We start from the raw sequence: 16,682 nt of genomic DNA, 5'->3' as shown, positions 1-16,682 counted from the left end.
ACCTCGTCCCCCTGCCCGCGGCGCCCTCCGTGCGTCCCCCTGCCCGCGGCGCCCTCCGTGCGTCCCCCAGCCCGGCGTCGCCTCGTCCCCCTGCCCGCAGCGCCCTCCGTGTGTCCCCCCTCGCGTTCCCCCCAGCTCTCAGTGGACGAAGAGGGGCTTGTGGACGCGCTTGTGGCGGTTGAGCGTGGCGCTCTTGGCGAAGCTCTCCCCGCACTCCACGCAGATGTAGGGCTCGTGGCCGTGGGCTTGCGCCCGGTGCCGCTCCAGCTCGGCCCTGTCGCGGCAGCTCTGCCCGCACTCGGGGCAGGGCGAGGGTTGCCCGCGGATGGCGTGAACCCGCTGATGCTTCAGCAGGTTGGTGCTCTGGGTGAAGCCGCGGCCGCACTGCCCGCAGCGATGGGGCCGGGCGCCCGAGTGGGTGCGTTGGTGCTTGATGAGGTTCTTGCTCTGGGTGAAGCTCTTCCCGCACTGCCCGCAGGTGTAGGGTTTCTCCCCAGTGTGGATGCGCTGGTGTTGGATGAGGTTGGAGCTCCAGCTGAAGCTCTTGCCGCAGTCCCCGCAGCGATACGGCTTCTCCCCGGTGTGCGTCCGGCGGTGCTGAACCAGGTGCGAGTTCTGGCTGAAGCTCTTGCCGCACTCCCCGCAGGTGCTGGGCCGCTCCCCGGTGTGAGTCCGCTGGTGCCGCAGCAGCTTCGACCAGTGGTTGAAGCTCTTCCCGCACTCGTTGCAGATAAAGGGACGCTGGCGGCCGCCCCGGTGCCGCCCCCCCACGCCTTCCCCCTCCTCCTCCTCGCCGTAGCCCCCCGTCGATGTCGTGGCACCGGAGCTGGGCTGCCCCCCTCGTTTTTTGGTTTTGGGGGCCAGGGGGCTGTGGGGGATGACGGTCTGGATGATCTCGTGGGGCAGAACCTCGTCCTCGCAGTCGCTCACGATACCGTCGTCAGCTGTGGGGGGTGGGGGGAGAGGCTGGGGAGGGGGCTCGTACCCCTCTCTGGGGACACGCACCCCTCTCTGGGGATGGGTTTCCCCCCTCCCCCCCGACCTTCGCCCCCTCCTCACCGATGTAGACCCTCCGGACCACGTCCCCCTCGTCCGAGTCGTGCAGCTCCACCACGCAGGGCTCCTCCTGCTCCATGGGGGCGGCCGGCGGACCCCGGTGTCCTGCAGGGCAGCGGGGAGCCCTGAGCCCCCCGCACCTGACACGGGGCCCACCACCCCCGGCCTGAGACCCTCCCCCCGCCCTCCGGGGCCTCCCCAAACCCATCCCAAATTCCTCCCGCCCGATGACATTGTGCATCTCGTTTCCTGTTGCGCCACGGCCAGTTCCTGTGTGCTCCGGCTGCACCGGCGCGTGCCGGGAGCCGGGGGGGCTACGGGAGCTGCCGGGGGGGGCAGCTCCCTCTGTGCTCCCCCCAAATCCCTCTGTGCCCGCCCCAGATACCGTTCTGCCATACCAAAATCCCTCTGTGCTGCCCCCCAAATCCCCTTCTGCCACCCCAAAATGCCTCTGTGCTGCCCCAAATCCCCTTCTGCCACCCCAAAATGCCTCTGTGCCCCTCCAAATCCCCTTCTGCCACCCCAAAATGCCTCTGTGCCCCTCCAAATCCCCTTCTGCCACCCCAAAATGCCTTTGTGCTGCCCCAAATCCTGTTCTGCCACCCCCAAATGCCCCTGTGCTGCCCCAAAATCCCTCTGTGCCCCCCCAAATCCTGTTCTGCCACCCCAAAATCCCTCTGTGCCCCTCCAAATCCCCTTCTGCCACCCCAAAATGCCTCTGTGCTGCCCCAAAATCCCTCTGTGCCCCCCCAAATACTGTTCTGCCACCCCAAGATCCCTCTGTGCTGCCCCCAAAATCCCTCTGTGCCCCCCCAAATCCTGTTCTGGCACCCCAACATCCCTCTGTGCCCCCCCAAATCAGCTTCTGCAACCCCAAATCCCTCTGTGCCCCTCCAAATCCCCTTCTGCCACCCCAAAATGCCTCTGTGCTGCCCCAAAATCCCTCTGTGCCCCCCCAATCCTGTTCTGCCACCCCAAAATCCCCTTCTGCCACCTTAAAATCCTTCTGTGCCCCCCAAATCAGCTTCTGCAGCCCCAAAATCCCTCTGTGCTCCCCCAAAATGCCTCTGATGCCCCAAATCCCATTCTGCCGCCCCAAAATCCGTGCTGCCCCCAAATTCCTCTCTGCCAGTCCAAGATGACTCTGTACTGCCCCAAATCCCTCTGTGCCACCCCAAATCCCTCTGCGCCCCCCCAATCCCTCTGTGCTCCCCCAAAATTCCTCTGTGACCCCCCAAAATCCCCTTCTGCTGCTCTGGGTCCCTTTGTGCCACCCTCAAATTCCTCTGTGCCCCCCAAATCCCTTTGTGCCCCCCCCCAACATCCCTCTGCGCGATCCCCAGTCTCTTCGTGCCCCCCCCCCCCGAATCCCCCTGCGCCCCCGTTCCCCCCACGTTACCTGGGCTCCCGGGGGGGTCAGGGGGTCCCGCTGCTGCTCCGGACTCGGCGCCGCGGCTCTGCCCTGGCGTCGACCCCCGAGACCTGGGGGGGGGCGGGGGGGGGGGGCAGTCACAGCCCTGCAGCTGGAGGGGGGGGGACATACGTGTGCCCCTCATGGTTCTGCCCCCCCGCCCCCGGATTTGGGGGGCTGCAAACACCCCCCAGCCCCTGCACATCCCACCAGGGTGGGGGTACCCCCCCCCCAAGCTCAGGGGTCCCGTGCCCGTCCCCCCCCCCATCTCGGGGGTCCTGCAGTACCGGGGTGGGGGGGGTGGGGGTGATACTTGTGTGTCCCCCCATTGATCTGCCCCCCCCCCGCCCCCGGATTTGGGGGGCTGAAAACAGCCCCCAGCCCCTGCACATCCCACCAGGGTGGGGGTACCCCCCCCCCAAGCTCAGGGGTCCCGTGCCCGCCCCCCCCCAACTCGGGGGTCCTGCAGCACCGGGGGGGGAAGGGTCCCTGAACCGCTGCCCCCTCCCTGCGGGCACAGCCGGGGGGGGGGGCGGTACCGGACGGCGGCCGGGGCCATCTTGGGGGGACACGGGGTGGGGGGCAGGGGGCGGAGGGACCCCCGAGCATCCCCGGGATGGGGAGGGGCGGCCCCGGTGTCGTTCCCACCCCCACCGCCCCCGCGCTCACCGGCCCCGCCGCCTCCGCCGCTTCCGCCGCTCGCCCGGCCCGAGGGGGCGGCGGCTCCGGCGGCCCGGCCCCCGCGGGGGGGCTGGGGGGGGGACCGGGGGGGCCGGGCCGCGGGCACCCCTGCGGCATCGCGGAGGGACCCCTCGGGGGGCGGGGGAGGGTCCGCAGGGTGCCCGGAGCACCCCAAAAACGCCGGCGCAAACACCCCCCACCCCCCCCCGGATGCCCGCTGCACCCGAAGGCGCCCGTACCCCTTTCCTGGGGTGCTCGGGGCGCCCCTCCTCGCGCGCAGCGGTGCCCATCGCCCCCTCTTGGGGTGCCTTGTGCACCCCAAAAGTGTCTGCATGCGCCCCGGTGCACCCCAAAGCTCCCTGCACCCCTTTTGCACCCAGCGGTCCCTGTATCCTCCTCCTGGGGTCCCTTGTGCACCCCAAAAGTGTCTGCATCCCCCCCCCGGTGCACCCCAAAGCTCCCTGCGCCCCTTTCCCGGGGTACCTTGTGCACCTCCAAAATGCCTGCCTTCCCCCCCCCCCCCAAGGTTCCCAGTGCACCCTAAGTTGCCTGTGTTGCTCTCCTGGGGTGCCCAATGCACCCCAAAAGTGGCTGCATGCCCCCGGATGCCCACTGCACCCCAAAGGTGCCTGTACCCCTCTCCCGGCAGGCCTTGTGCACCCCAGAAGTGCCTGAACGCCCATCCAGTGTTCCTGCTGCACCCCAAATGTGGCCATACCCCTGACACTGCTCAGTGCACCCCAAAAGTGTCTTCATCCCCCTCACGTTTCCCACTGCACCCCAAAAGTGCCTGTCCTCCCTCCCGAGGTGCCCATTGGTGCCTGTACCTCCCCCAAGATGCTCGGTGCACCCCAAAAAAACCTGCGCCCCCTCCCCAGGATGCCCTGTGCACCCCCAACGTGCCTGTACCCTTCTCCTGGGGTACGTGGTGCACCCCAAAAGTGCCTGCATCCACGGGATGCTCACTGTACCCCAAAGGTGTCTGTACCCCCCTCCTGGCATCCCCAGCAGTGCCTGCACCACCCCAAAGATGCTCAGTGCACCCCAAAGTTGCCTACATCCCCTCCAGGGTGCCCTGTGCACCCCAAAGTTACCCACAGTCCCCCCCTTGGGGTGCCCGCTGCACCCAAAGATGCCCACACCCCTCCAGGGAACCTGGTGCACCCCAAAAATGCCTTCGCCCCCCACCCAGCATGCCCAGTGCGCCCCGAAGGTGCCCACAGTCCCCCTCCCGGGGCTCCCCGTTGGTGCCCAGTGCACCCCAAAGCCACCTGCACCCCCCTGCCATGGAGCGTGGTGCACCCCAAGGGTGCCTGTGACCCCCTCAGATACCTGGGGCACCCCAGAGGGGCACACGCACCCCCAGAGGTGCTCAGTGCCCCCCAGGTTTCCCAGTGGCCCCCAAAGCTGCCCAATGCTCCCCCCAGCTTTCCCTGTGCCCCCCAAAGATGCTCAGTGCACCCCCTAAAGCTTCCCAGTGTGCCCCCCCCTCCGAGTTTCCTAGTGCCCCCCCCCAAGATGCTCAGTGCCCCCCCCAAAGATGCCCAGGGCACCCTCTGGTTGCCTGGGGCACCCCAAAGATGCTCAATGCACCCCCAAGCTGCCGAGCACACCCCCAAAGGTTCTCAGTGCCCCCCAAGTTTCCCAGTGCCCCCCCGAAGCTGCCCAATGCACCCCCCCAGCTTTCCCTGTGCCCCCCAAAGATGCTCAGTGCACCCCCAAATCTGCCCAGTGTGCCCCCCCGAGTTTCCTAGTGCCCCCACAAAGATGCTCAGCGCACCCCCAGAGCTGCCCAGTGCCCCCCTCAGGTTTCCCCATGCCCCCCCCGAGCTGCCCAGTGCCCCCCCAAGGACCCTTCCTCACCCCCCACCCCGGGCACACAGAGCCCAAATGCCAACCCCAGGGTGTCGGGGGGTGCCGGGTCCCCTCCCAGGGACCCCCACCCACACTCGAGACCCCCCCAGCTCTGCCCGCCAGCACTCGGGGACCCCGCTCAGGGGGTCTGGGGGGGGTCTGTGGCTCTTCGGGGTCTAAATGGGCTGAAAAAGTCAAATTTCCAGCCAGTGCCACCCCCGGGGTGGGGGAAACTGAGGCACGACGCAGCGACCCCCCCCCCAGCCTCCCCAAGGTGCGTCCTTTGACCCTAAACTGCCCCCCCCCCAAATTGGGGAGCAGCACAAGAAAGAAGGGGCAGAACCACTCCCCACACAAACTGCCCTGTTTTGGGGGGCAAATGGGGCTGGGGGGGGGCGAGCCGAGCCCCCTGCCCTCATCTGTGTTGGGGGGGAAGGGCTTTTGCAGCATCGCCCTGTGGGGGGGGCACGGGCGCTGCAGCCCCCAGCCCCCCGCCTTCGCCCTCCCCACCCCATCCCCATTCCGTGCCTCAGTTGCCCCCCCCCACCCCCCATTTATTTTTTTTTGGGGGGGGGCCATGGCGGCGGGGCCGCGAGGCACAAAGGAAAGCCGAAACACTCGACCCCCCCCCAACCACCGCCGCTCCCCAGCCCCTCGCCAGCGGCTCCCCCAACCCAAGAAATGGGGGGTGTCTCTTTTTTTTGGGGGGGGGGTCCCCCACTCTCCTTCCCCCCCTTCTCCCCCCCAAAGCCAACCCAAGGACGGCGGCTCATCCCTGTCGCCCCCCCACCCCCACCCCAGCGCCGCCGGCCTCCAACTCACCTCTCCGAGGCCGAAGGATGGGATGGCGCGGTGGGGTCTGGGAGGGGATGACGAAGGGTTTGGGTGGGGGGGGGTGTCCCCGATGAGGGGTTTCGGGGTGCGAGGCTTGGCGCTGGCCCCCCGGGCGCGAGGCTGGCGTTCGGGGGAGGCCGGGAACAGGAAGGTCCCAGCGTCATCCCATTCCCCCGGCCCTGCTGCCGCCTCGCCGCGAGCCGGATGCTTTTTTCCGCTCGGCGAGCAAAAATGGGGTCAAAACCTTGGGAAGGAGAAAGAAGAGGGGGGTCTCAGCCACGACACCCCCAAAACCCACACAGCCGAGCGATGGGTCCCAGTGGGGAGGATGGGGGGTTTGGCCCCCCCCCCCCCACCCCGGTGACGGGGAATTATGGATTCAGTTGGTTTGGTTTTTTTCTTTCCCGCTCCGCTTGGAAAATATTCCCGCGCAGGAGGATTTGGGGCGGGGGGGTGGGTTTCAGGAGGTTGGTTTTTTTTTTGGGGGGGGGAGACGAGGAGAAAAACAATCAGCTGGAGCCGCCCCCCCCCCCATAATCCCCTCTGCTTTGTGTAACGGCTCTGGCTCCAACCCCGCGCGTTTCCCGCCCCCCCCGGCAAAAAAAAAATGGTTGGAAATTATGCAACGAGGCCGGCGCCTTCGTTAGCGGGATCGTGCCCGGCTTTGCAGCGGCCCCGGGGCTTTGGGGGTGCCTTCAGCGTCCCCTTCTGCACCCCTCTGAGCCCCCGCACCCCCCGGGAGGGTTTGGGGGGGGGTGCGAGGGTGGGGAGCGGAGGGTCCCCGTCCCCATCCCTGCCCCGGGGAGGTTGGGTGGCGCGTGCGGGCGCGTGGCGGCAGCCGGCGTGGGAGCCATCCCCACGGGGCACCTGGCACCGCGGCACCCGGCTCCGCTCCAGCCGCGAGCAGGAGGACGGGAAAAGCCTTTCCATGGCGGCGTTGGCGTCGCCGGGATCGCGCCGTCGCTGCCGCCACCATGGCGTTCCCCCCCCCCCCCGCCCCCACTCCCCCCGGGGCCGTCCCCAAAAACCGCGTGGCGGGACGATGCTCGGCCAGCGCTGCTGCTCGGGGATCTTTTATTGATCTCGTCGGCGCACCCGCGCGCCCCAACCCCGCACCCCACGCTCCCACCCTCGCTGGCTTTTGGGGTGCTCGGGGTTGCAGGCACCGGCCCCCCCCGCTCCGCCGCGGGAGCAGCCAGCCCCGTTCCCGGCCGCCGCAGTCCCCAGCGCTCGCCGCGGCGATGCTGGTCCCCCTTGCTGGGGATGCACCCCGAAAGCCATCCTCATCCCTGCATCCCCACCCCAGTATCCCCATCCCGGCGTCCCCATCCCGGCGTCCCGGTCCCCGTCCCGGCGTCCCGGTCCCCGTCACGCGGCGTGAAGCTTCTGATGCCGTCGGAGCTGGGACTTGTGGCGAAAGCCGTCCCCGCACTCCCCGCAGATGTAGGGCTTCTCGTCGGTGTGGGTGCGGCGGTGGCGGATGAGGTTGGAGCTGACGCTGAAGCGTTTCCCGCACTCGCCACAACTGTAGGGTTTCTCGCCGGTGTGCGTCCGCTGATGCTGGATGAGGGCCGAGCTCTCGCTGAAACGCTTGCCGCAAGCGCCGCAGGCGTAGGGCTTCTCGCCGGTGTGGATACGTTGGTGGGTGACCAGGTTGGAGTTTTGGCTGAAGCCTTTGCCGCAAGCGCCGCAGGTGTAGGGCTTCTCCCCGGTGTGGGTGATCTGGTGACGCGCCAGGTCCGAGCTGCGGCTGAAACCTTTCCCGCACTCGCTGCAGATGGTGGGGCGCAGGCGACCCCCCCGCAGCCCCAGCAGCTCCTTCAGCGGTCCCAGCCCCCCCGGGTGACCCGGCGTTTTGGCCGGTCGACGTGCCGGCGCTTTCCGTCGCGGCCTTGCCGGGCGGCCTGGCGCTTCGCTGCCGGAGCCCGGCGGGCTGGGGTGGGCTGCGGGGAGAGGAGAGCTGGGCACCGGCAGGACGGCGCGGGGACGGCTGGCACCGAGGGCGTGGGGATGGGCCCAGGGCTGCGTCCCCTCTGTGCCTTCCCCGTCCCGTTTGCCCCTTCCCCATCCCTTGTTCCCCTTCTCCATCCCCTCTGACCCTTCCCCATCGCCCTCTCTCCATCCCTTTTCCACCTTCTCCATCCCCTCTGGCCCCTCTCCATCCCCACTATCCCTTCCCCATCCCCACTGCCTGTTCCCCATCCCCTCTGGCCCCTCTCCATCCCTTCTGCCCCTTCTCTGGCCCCTCTCCATCCCTTTTCCAACTTCTCCATCCCCACCACCCCTTCTCCATCCTTTTTCCACCTTCCCAGTGCCCTCTGCCCCTTCCCCATCCCCTCTGCCCCTTCTCTATCCCATTTGTACCTGCTCCATCCCCTCTGGCCCTTCCCCACCACCGCTGCCCCTTCCCCACCCCTTTTCCACCTTCCCCATCCCTTTTCCACCTTCCCCATCCCTTTTCCACCTTCCCCATCCCCTCTGCCCCCTCCCCATCCCATCCGTACCTGCTCCGTCCCCTCTGACCCTTCCCCGTCGCCCCCTCTCCGACCCTTTTCCACCTTCCGCACCCGTCTCCGCTCTGGGGAGAGCAGTGACCCCCTCTCCCACCCCCAAGCCCGGGGTTTGCCCCTGGCCCAGCCCGGCTGTGTGACCCCACCGACCCGCCGCGGCCCCGCCGGGGACAAGCGCCAGGGCTCGGGGTGCGGGAGGAGGTACCGCCGCGGGGCACCCCGACCCCGGCTTCCATCCGCAAACCACGGCTGGAGTTGGGGGACCAGGAAAGCCCTTGGTGTGGCAGCGGGGGCACCCCTGTACCCTGGGATTGGGGCACCCCCATGGTGTGGGAGCGGGGCACCCCTGCACCCCGGGTCTGGGGCGTCCCCATGGTGTGGGAGCGGGGCCAAGGGCACCCCAAGATCAGAGCATCCCCATGATGTGGGAGCGGGGCACCCCTGCACCCCAGGATCAGGGCGTCCCCATGGTGTGGGAGCGGGGCACCCCTGCACCCCAGGATTGGGGCACCCCCATGGCGTGGGAGCAGGGCCAAGGGCACCCCAAGATCGGAGCATCCCCATGGTGTGGGAGCGGGGCACCCCTGCACCCCGGGATTGGAGCATCCCCATGGTGTGGGAGTGGGGCACCCCTGCACCCCAGGATCGGGGCACCCCCATGGTATGTGACTGGGACATCCCTGTACCCCAGGATTGAAGTGTCCCCATGCTATAGCAATGGGGCACCCCTGCACCCCACAACTGGGACATCCCCACACCCATGACACTGGGACACCCCTGCACCCCCAAATCAGGGTGTTCCCATGTCATGTGATCAGGACACCCCTGCACCCCAGGACTGGGGTGTCTCAGTGCCACAGGAATGGGGTACCCCTGCACCCCAGGACTGGAACATACCTGTGCACAGAATTGGGACCTCCCTGAACCCCAACATCGGGGCACCCCCTCACTGTGCAATTGGGATGCCCGTGCACCCCCCGATGGGGGCATCCCCATGCTGTGGGGTTGGGGCACCCCTGTACCCGGGGATCGGGGTGTCCCTATGCCGGGGGGATGGGGTGTCCCTGCTCTGAGGGACCAGGGCACTCCAGGACCAGAGCATCCTCTTCTTGGGGGATCAGGGCACCCCCAAACCCTGGGATTGTGGTACATCTGTGCCATGGCAATGGGACGCCCCTGCACCCCAGGACTGGGGTATCCCCTTGCTGTGGGACTGGGGCACCCCCATATCTTGGGATTGGGGTAATGCCATGCCATGGGAATGGGACATCCCTGGCTCCCCTAGGACATCCCCGCACCCCAGGATCGGGGTACCCCATGCCATGGGAATGAGACACCCACACCCTCCGGAATCGGGGTCCCTCCACCCGCCAGGACTGGGGGATCCCCATGCCACGAGGTCGGGGTATCCCCACATTGCTGGGTCGGGGCAGATCCACAGGGGACCCCCAAAAAGGACTCACCACCCCACTCCCTGCGTCGCCGCGGGGGCACCCCACATGGGGACACCCCAGCCGAGCTGGGTGCCACTTTTGGGGGGGCTCACCTGCGGAGGTCCCCTCCGGCAGCTCGGCGTCCCGGGGGTCCTGGGGGTCCCGGGCAGACGGCTCCCCCTCCGTGTCCATCGCCGCTGTCCCAGCACGCTCAGACGGGGGGACCCTGCCCGGGGGGGGGGAAGGAGCAGGCAAAGAGATGGGGTGATGCGAGGGCACCCCAAGGGGGGGGGTCCCGGCTGCACCCCAAGGGGAGCCCCGAACTTCTCCGTGCCTCAGTTTCCTCTCCTGATGCTGAGGGGAGGGGGCCACCAAGGCCAGGGGTTGGGGCTTGAAGCATCCCCCTCCCCATCCCAACAGCACCCCCCCGCTATGCCCCCCACTCCTCACATGGAGGGCCCCCCCCAAGCTGGGGGGTGGGCTACGCTCCCCCCGACTCTGCCCCGAGCATCGCCGCCATCTCGGGGGGCACCGGGAAGGGGAAAAGGGGGGGGTGGGGTGGGGGTCCCTGTCCGCTTTCCTTTTCGGGGGGTTTCCCTGGCCACGACTCACCGCTGCGGCCGGCGGGGCCGGGGGGCCCGGGGGGGGCCCGGGGGGGGCCCCGGGGGTGGCGGCGGGGAGCGGCGGGTGGGCCGGAGCCGGAGCGGGGCGCGGGGCGGCCGCGAGCGGAAGGGCCTCCCCGCATGGCCGCCCTCGGCGCCCGCCGGCTGCCGGGTGGCGCAGCTCTATGGCCGGGGGGCTGCGGCCCCCCGCCACCGGCCCCGCGTGTCTGTCCGTGTCCCCCACCCCGCTATGGGGAACGGCCCCCAACCCCCCCCTCACCGGGTGGGGTGCAGGAGGAGGTGGGGGGGGGGGTCCCCGCCATCGCGGGCCTGGGCTCGGCGGTGGGACGAGCAGGGGTGGGGGGGCTTGGGGTGCTCCCCCCCCACCCCGGTGTGTCTGGGGGGGGGGGGGGGCTTGGGGTGTCTAACCCCTCCCTCACCCCACCCGCAGTGTGCCTGGCTTTGTGGGGGCACTGGCGGGCGGAAAGGACTCTTCTGGGGTCTGGGGGGTTTGAGGCTTGGAGGTGGATTTGGGGGGCTTGCGGGGGGTCTTTTGCCCCCCTAATCCTGCATGGCACCAGATGTTGGCAGCTGGTGGGGACAAGGGGGGGGACATGGCTCCGACTGCGCCCCCTCCCCCCCAAACACCCCACCAACTGCTTGCAGCTGGGTGAGGGGGACAGGACAAAATGGGGGGGGGGGTGTCAGTGCACCCCCCAACACCCCAATTCAACCAGACGTTGGCAGCTAGAGAGGGGGGTGGGCTGAGAGTTGGGGTCCTCCAGCCCTCCCCAAACTCTCCCACCAGATGTTTGCAGCTGGGTGGAGCTGCCGGGAGGGGGGACATGGGAGGAAGATGGGGGCACTCAGTGCCCCCCCCCCCCCCCATTGGGGACCCCCCCGGACAGGAGGGACCCCCAGCTCCCACCCGTTCTTGCTCAGCTCTATGGTTTTAACCCTTCCCGCCCCGAGCGAGGGTTGGGCTGGCGGCTGTTGGCTGGGGGAAGCAGCCGGACTGGGAGTCACTGGTTTGAACTGGTGGCGGTGTGAGCTGGCAGCAACGGTCACTGCGGGGGGTTACGTGCCACGGCACAGGAGGCTCAGTGACCCCCCCCCAGGGAACAGGTTTGGGGGTGTGACTCCCAGCGTCACCTGGCCAGGGTGTCACTGAGTCAGGGTGTTGGGTCACCCCTCGAGCTCAGCTGTCACCCATCAGGCTGCTGGGTCACCCCCATGCTGGGCTGTCACCCTATCAGGGTGTTGGGTCACCCCTAATCTCAGCTGTCACCATGCTGGGGTGTTGGGTTGCCCCTGGGCTGGGCTGTCACCATGTCGGGGTGTTGGGTCACCCCTGGGCTGGGCTGTCACCCCGCAGGCTGCTGAGCCAGCCCGTGTGACGGGGCTGGGCTGCAGTGACAGCCCGCTCAGGTGTCCGAGGCAGGAGGAGTTGGCACACCCGGGCACAGACCTGTCCCCAGCTCAGCCACCGTCTGACTGTCCCTAACAGTCAGACAAACACCCCATCCCCACAGTGATATCCTGGTGTGACCCAGCGCAGGGACACCCCGGTGTCACCCTCACAGGGACACCCAGTGTCACCCAGCGCAGGGACACCCCCCTGTCACCCAGTGCTGGGACACCCCGGTGTCACCCAGCGCAGGGACACCCCAGTGTCACCCTCCCACGGACACCCCGGTGTCACCCAGCACGGCTGTTTCCCCGGGGTGCGCCAGGCCCCGTTGCCGTGGTGACGCCGGGGGCGGGAGTTCCCCAGGGTCCCCACAGCGCTTCCAGCTGCGGCTGCTCTGGGAGAGAGCGGATTGGTGGAGAGCGGGGAGGGGGGCGGGGTTTACGTGCGGGAGCGGCTGGCAATTGGAGGAGTAGAAAGAACGGTGGCGGGGGGGCGGGACCTCGGAGGGCGGGGATTGCCTATCCGGGAGGAGGCGGAGCCTCGAGGGAAGCCGGGAGTCGGATTGGCGGAGGGGGGGGCGGAGAAGAGGCGGGGCGTTTGGCTGCGCATGCGTCGTTGCGTATCCAGTCACTTCCGGGTGGCGGCCTGTTTCCGCCTCCCGTCGCGCCGGGAGCGGCGGCGCTGGGATCCCCGGGACCCCTCCCGGGACCCCCTGAGACCCCTCGGGACCCCCCCGGGACTCCTCTGAGATCCCCCGGGACCCCCCGCTTCCCGAGCAGCTCCTCCCGCCGCGGCGGGGGAGGCCCCGTCAGGGCCTGTCACCGGGGCGGGGGCTCGGCGGGGCAGCCCCCGGGGCATGCGGCGTCCGTCCGTCCGTCCGCTTGCCCCGCACTATGTGGTACATCATGCAGAGCATCCAGAGCAAGTATTCTCTGTCGGAGCGGCTCATCCGCACGATCGCCGCCATCCGCTCCTTCCCGCGGGACAACGTGGAGGATCTCATCGGCAGGGTGAGCCCCGGGGCGCTGCGGGGCGGTCGGGGGGGCGGTCGAGGGGCGATCCCACACCCCTCCCCCGGGAGCCGACGGGGTGCCCCGTTGCTGCGGGGGATTCCCGTGCCGCACCCCCCGTTTGGCGTCCGGGCTTCGATTTGCGCCTGACAACAGCGACAGGAGTGCGAGGTCCTGCCCCTGGGGGGGAACAGCCCCCCGCACCGGCACAGGTTGGGGTGACCGGCTGGGGCGCGGCTCTGCCGAGAGGGTCCTGGGGGTGCTGGGGGGCAGCGAGGTGACCCTGAGCCAGCACCGGGCCCTTGGGGCTGAGGGGGCCGGCAGTGCCCTGGGGGGCATTGAAAGGAGTGTGGCCAACAGGGCGAGGGGGGTTCTCCTCCCCCTCTGCTCTGCCCCAGTGAGGCCACATCTGGGGGGCTGCGGCCAGTTCTGGGCCCCCCAGGTCAAGAAGGGCCGGGAGCTGCTCGAGCAAGGCCAGCGCAGAGCTGCCACCTGAATATGAAGACAAACCCCTTCCCTGTGCGGGTGCCAGAGCAGGGGCACAGGCTGCCCAGAGAGGCTGTGGGGTCCCTTCCCTGGAGACATTCACACCCTGCCTGGACGCGGTCCTGTGCCCCTGCTCTGGGGGTGCCTGCTCGGGCAGGGGGTGGGATGGGGTGAGCTCCCGAGGGCCCTGCCAACCCCTGCCATGCTGTGATTCTGGCTGATCTGGGCAGCTGCTGAGCTATTTTGGGTGGCGAAGGCTCCACTGAGCATCTTAAACCTCCTCGGAGACACCCCTTTCAAAGCCGACAGGCCTCTGGGTTCAGCCCCGGGCTGGGATGCTCCCAGGGCAGCTGCGGTGGCTTTTGATTGACAGCCGGTTTATTTACTGGAGGCAGAGTGTCCCGCTCGCCTTCCCAAACCTCGCACCAGCCGTTGCTCGTGATCCTGCCGGAGCACAGAGCCGGCGTGCGGACGGCGAACGTCTGCACGGGTTACGCCAGAGCCCTGCAGCACCCAGGTTCTCTCAGGCATCATTTAGTGATGATGAATTAATGAAAATCAAGGCTGGGAGCAGGGACACAGACTGTCGAGCGCTTCTGCCCGGCGGGGAGCTCTGTGCAACCGTGGTGCCCAGCCTGAAAAAAACTTGCGTGGGAATGTTATGCCGGATATCTATTAATAAACCTTTTCTAACGACGCAAATCAAGGTGCATCAGCTGCTGGCTTGGGGGTGGAAAAGGGCCAAGAGCGGGTGGCTTTGCTAATCCCGGCTGTGGTTTCCTGTCTTCTCGCAGGGCGCGGATGTGAACTGCATGCACGGCACCCTGAAACCGCTGCACTGCGCCTGTATGGTGGCTGACGCCGACTGCGTCGAGCTGCTGCTGCAGAAGGGAGCGGAGGTAAAGGCTTTGAATAAACAAAACCGCGTTAAAAAAACCCAAAATGCAAAGGTTCCTTTGAAAAAGGGCTGGGAATTCGGGAGGTGGCGGCGGGTGCTGATAAACGGCTGAGATTGGAGGTGATGGTTTTAAGCAGTGCCGGTTTTCTGCCTCCTCTTAGGGCAAAATGGGCTCAGGTGAAGGTTTATCGTGCCAGTAGGGAGTGAAAAGTTTGTGCCTGAGATCTCGGGGTGCCCGCTCGTCTGGGGAGGGAGGGTGGTTTTGCGGTGGAAGCCAGAAGGGAGAATGGAAAACTACATATTGCCTGATTTTTGGCCCTTCCCTTTTGCCGCTGGCAGGTCGTATCCCCCACTCCCTCCCTCATTTTCCCATCCGCTGAATTTGGGATGTGGAAACGCTTTCACGCAGCGCCGGTGGAGCTTCCCCTGATGCCGGCAGGAGCTGGCGTACCCCAGCGACCCCCAAACCCTTTCTCCTCCCTCCCTTTCTCCTGCAGGTCAACGCCCTGGACGGCTACAACCGAACAGCCCTTCACTACGCGGCGGAAAAGGACGAAACCTGCGTGGAAATCCTCCTGGAGTACGGGGCCAACCCCAACGCGCTGGACGGCAACAAGGACACCCCGCTCCACTGGGCCGCCTTCAAGAACAACGCCGAGTGCGTGCGGTCGCTGCTGGAGAACGGCGCCCTGGTGAACGCCCGCGATTACAACAACGACACGCCGCTCAGCTGGGCGGCCATGAAGGGTAACCTGGAGAGCGTCAGCATCCTCCTCGACTTCGGGGCGGAGGTCCGGGTGGTTAATTTGAAAGGCCAAACCCCCATCTCGCGGTTGGTGGCGTTGCTGGTCCGGGGATTGGGTACGGAGCGCGAGGATTCCTGCTTTGATCTTCTCCATCGAGCTATCGGACATTTTGAGCTGAGAAAAAACGGCAGCATGCCCTGGGAGGTGACAAGGGATCAGCAGCTCTGCGAAAAGCTCACCCTGCTCTGCTCGGCCCCCGGCACCCTACAGACGCTGTCGCGTTACGCCGTGCGCCGCAGCCTGGGCGTGCGGTTCCTGCCGGAGGCGGTGAAGCAGCTGCCCTTGCCCACCTGCCTGAAGGAGTACGTGTTGCTCCTTAGCTAAGCGAGAGACGAGGCGCCGGGGCTCTTCCCTGCCGGCGTTCGGCTCCCTTCGTCACCGCCTCCTCACGGCAGCACCCGGAACGAGGTTGACCGCTCGCTTGGTTTGGGACTCGCGGGTGCCAGGTTCCCCTTCCCGGTCGCCGTCCCGGTTTTCATCCTGCTCCGCTCTTCCCGCCTGAGCCGGCGCAGAGCAGCGGGGATCCACCGGTGCCGCTCACCCACGGCTCCACGTTGCCTCTCTGCCCACAGCGCCTGCTCGGCGCCTCCTCCCCACGCGCTCTCCCCGCCCCGATTTTGGCCTTGTGAGATGAACGATCCCCCTTTAACGGCAAATTATATCCCAGCTGTTGGATTAACATGGTCTTTTTTCCCTTTTTTTTTGTGTTGGGGCAGACCTTGGGGAACAAAAAGCTTTCGAGGTGTGGGAGAACATAGAAACCCACCTTCTTTGAAGGACCTGAGGCAGGAAGGTGTTGTCTGACCCGGCGAAGTCCTGTGGGACGTGTCGGCTGGATGCCCGGTGGCAAAGCCCACCCTAAGCGCGCGTAGCGAGCCTGTACCTTGTGTAACGGTGCGGGCTGGCACCTTCGCTAACGCCCGCGCGCAGCCGCCGCGGCACAACACCCCGCAGACGGGGCAGAGTCTGTCTGTCTGTCTGGGGCTCCCCGCGCTTTGGGCAGACACGAGGCGTCCCTTCAGCACCTGGAAGTAGGGTTTTTTTTTCCTTCGTATCTATAATTTTTAAGGTGCACCTGCGCTGTAGAGGGGAGAAGGGTGGGAGCACCTCAAAACCCACTACTTTGTGGGGGCTGCGATGCCTGTGAGGGGGCGAAATGTTTCCCTCCCTCTCCGGAGTAGCTGTGCTCAGAGCACGGAGCGCTCCGTGCCCCAGAGGCGAGGTCTCCCTCCCATCTACAACGCAAATAACCCACCCGAGCTCTTCCTTAGCTTTGGTTTTGTGCTGTCAACCCACCGTTTCGTTGTTGGCTTTATTTATGTGTGTGTACCTACAGATTTTAGGCGGAGGCGTGAGGACGTCCTGGCAGCGGGGCACCGGGCAGGACCCCCGCGGGCAGCGCCCGCTCTCTGGCACGGCTCGCTCCCGGCGCCGGCGGCGTCCCCGCACGCACCGTCACGTATTCACGGAAATAAACAGCTCGCCGCGTGCTGGAAGGTGTGTGTGTCGCACGCTCGCGGCCGGGGTCAGCGAGGGAGCGCAGGGGGTCGGCCCCGCTCTTTCGGGGTCCTCCCTGAAGGGAGAGTGCGCGTCGGAGCGAGGTTTGGGGGTGTTGCCGCTGGTGGTTTCGTTCCTCTGCTTGTCTTCGTCACCTCTGAGAACTGTAATGTCACCCTGTGGTGCTGCCTTG

General features: G+C 67.3%; 2 protein-coding genes across 3 annotated transcripts; one reads left to right on the top strand and one right to left on the bottom strand.

Moving 5' to 3' along the window:
- Positions 1–50: 50 nt before the first annotated feature.
- LOC135317767 (zinc finger protein 497-like) lies at positions 51–10,738 on the bottom strand. The gene is made up of 7 exons (XM_064474178.1): positions 10,392–10,738; positions 9,893–10,005; positions 7,209–7,779; positions 3,137–3,898; positions 2,456–2,538; positions 1,060–1,161; positions 51–944 (listed from the first exon to the last, which is right to left on the bottom strand). Exons 2-7 carry the CDS (start codon positions 9,969–9,971, stop codon positions 139–141), a joined length of 2,403 nt encoding a protein of 800 aa, XP_064330248.1. The 5' UTR covers positions 9,972–10,005; positions 10,392–10,738; the 3' UTR covers positions 51–138.
- Positions 10,739–12,399: 1,661 nt separating this feature from the next.
- ASB8 (ankyrin repeat and SOCS box containing 8) lies at positions 12,400–15,671 on the top strand. 2 transcript variants are annotated; one of them, XM_064474469.1, is made up of 4 exons: positions 12,400–12,827; positions 13,251–13,275; positions 14,083–14,187; positions 14,684–15,671. In XM_064474469.1, the coding sequence occupies exons 1-4, from the start codon at positions 12,649–12,651 to the stop codon at positions 15,314–15,316; spliced, it is 942 nt and encodes a 313-aa protein (XP_064330539.1). In that variant the 5' UTR covers positions 12,400–12,648; the 3' UTR covers positions 15,317–15,671. The 2 variants fall into 2 exon arrangements, with proteins under 2 accessions (XP_064330539.1, XP_064330538.1); XM_064474468.1 differs by lacking the exon at positions 13,251–13,275 and having other exon boundaries at positions 12,402–12,802.
- Positions 15,672–16,682: the final 1,011 nt, after the last annotated feature.

Source organism: Phalacrocorax carbo, chromosome 27 (assembly GCF_963921805.1).
Source record: "Phalacrocorax carbo chromosome 27, bPhaCar2.1, whole genome shotgun sequence".
Lineage (NCBI taxonomy): Eukaryota > Metazoa > Chordata > Aves > Suliformes > Phalacrocoracidae > Phalacrocorax > Phalacrocorax carbo.
Note: the sequence above shows the minus strand (reverse complement) of the source record. Positions and strands in the feature narration are given on the sequence as shown.

What these genes read in the sequence shown, in the direction of transcription:
- LOC135317767 (XM_064474178.1), bottom strand. Translation starts at nt 9,971, where the DNA reads ATGGACACGGAGGGGGAGCCGTCTGCCCGGGACCCCCAGGACCCCCGG. An exon ending in CGGCGGAGGCGGCGGGGCCG is followed by an intron (nt 2,539 to 3,136) that starts GTGAGCGCGGGG and finishes GCCCCCCCCCAG; the next exon opens with GTCTCGGGGGTCGACGCCAG. An exon ending in TGACCCCCCCGGGAGCCCAG is followed by an intron (nt 1,162 to 2,455) that starts GTAACGTGGGGG and finishes GCTGCCCTGCAG; the next exon opens with GACACCGGGGTCCGCCGGCC.
- ASB8 (XM_064474469.1), top strand. Translation starts at nt 12,649, where the DNA reads ATGCGGCGTCCGTCCGTCCGTCCGCTTGCCCCGCACTATGTGGTACAT. An exon ending in CCCCGGGGCGCTGCGGGGCG is followed by an intron (nt 12,828 to 13,250) that starts GTCGGGGGGGCG and finishes CCCCAGGTCAAG; the next exon opens with AAGGGCCGGGAGCTGCTCGA. An exon ending in CCGGGAGCTGCTCGAGCAAG is followed by an intron (nt 13,276 to 14,082) that starts GCCAGCGCAGAG and finishes GTCTTCTCGCAG; the next exon opens with GGCGCGGATGTGAACTGCAT.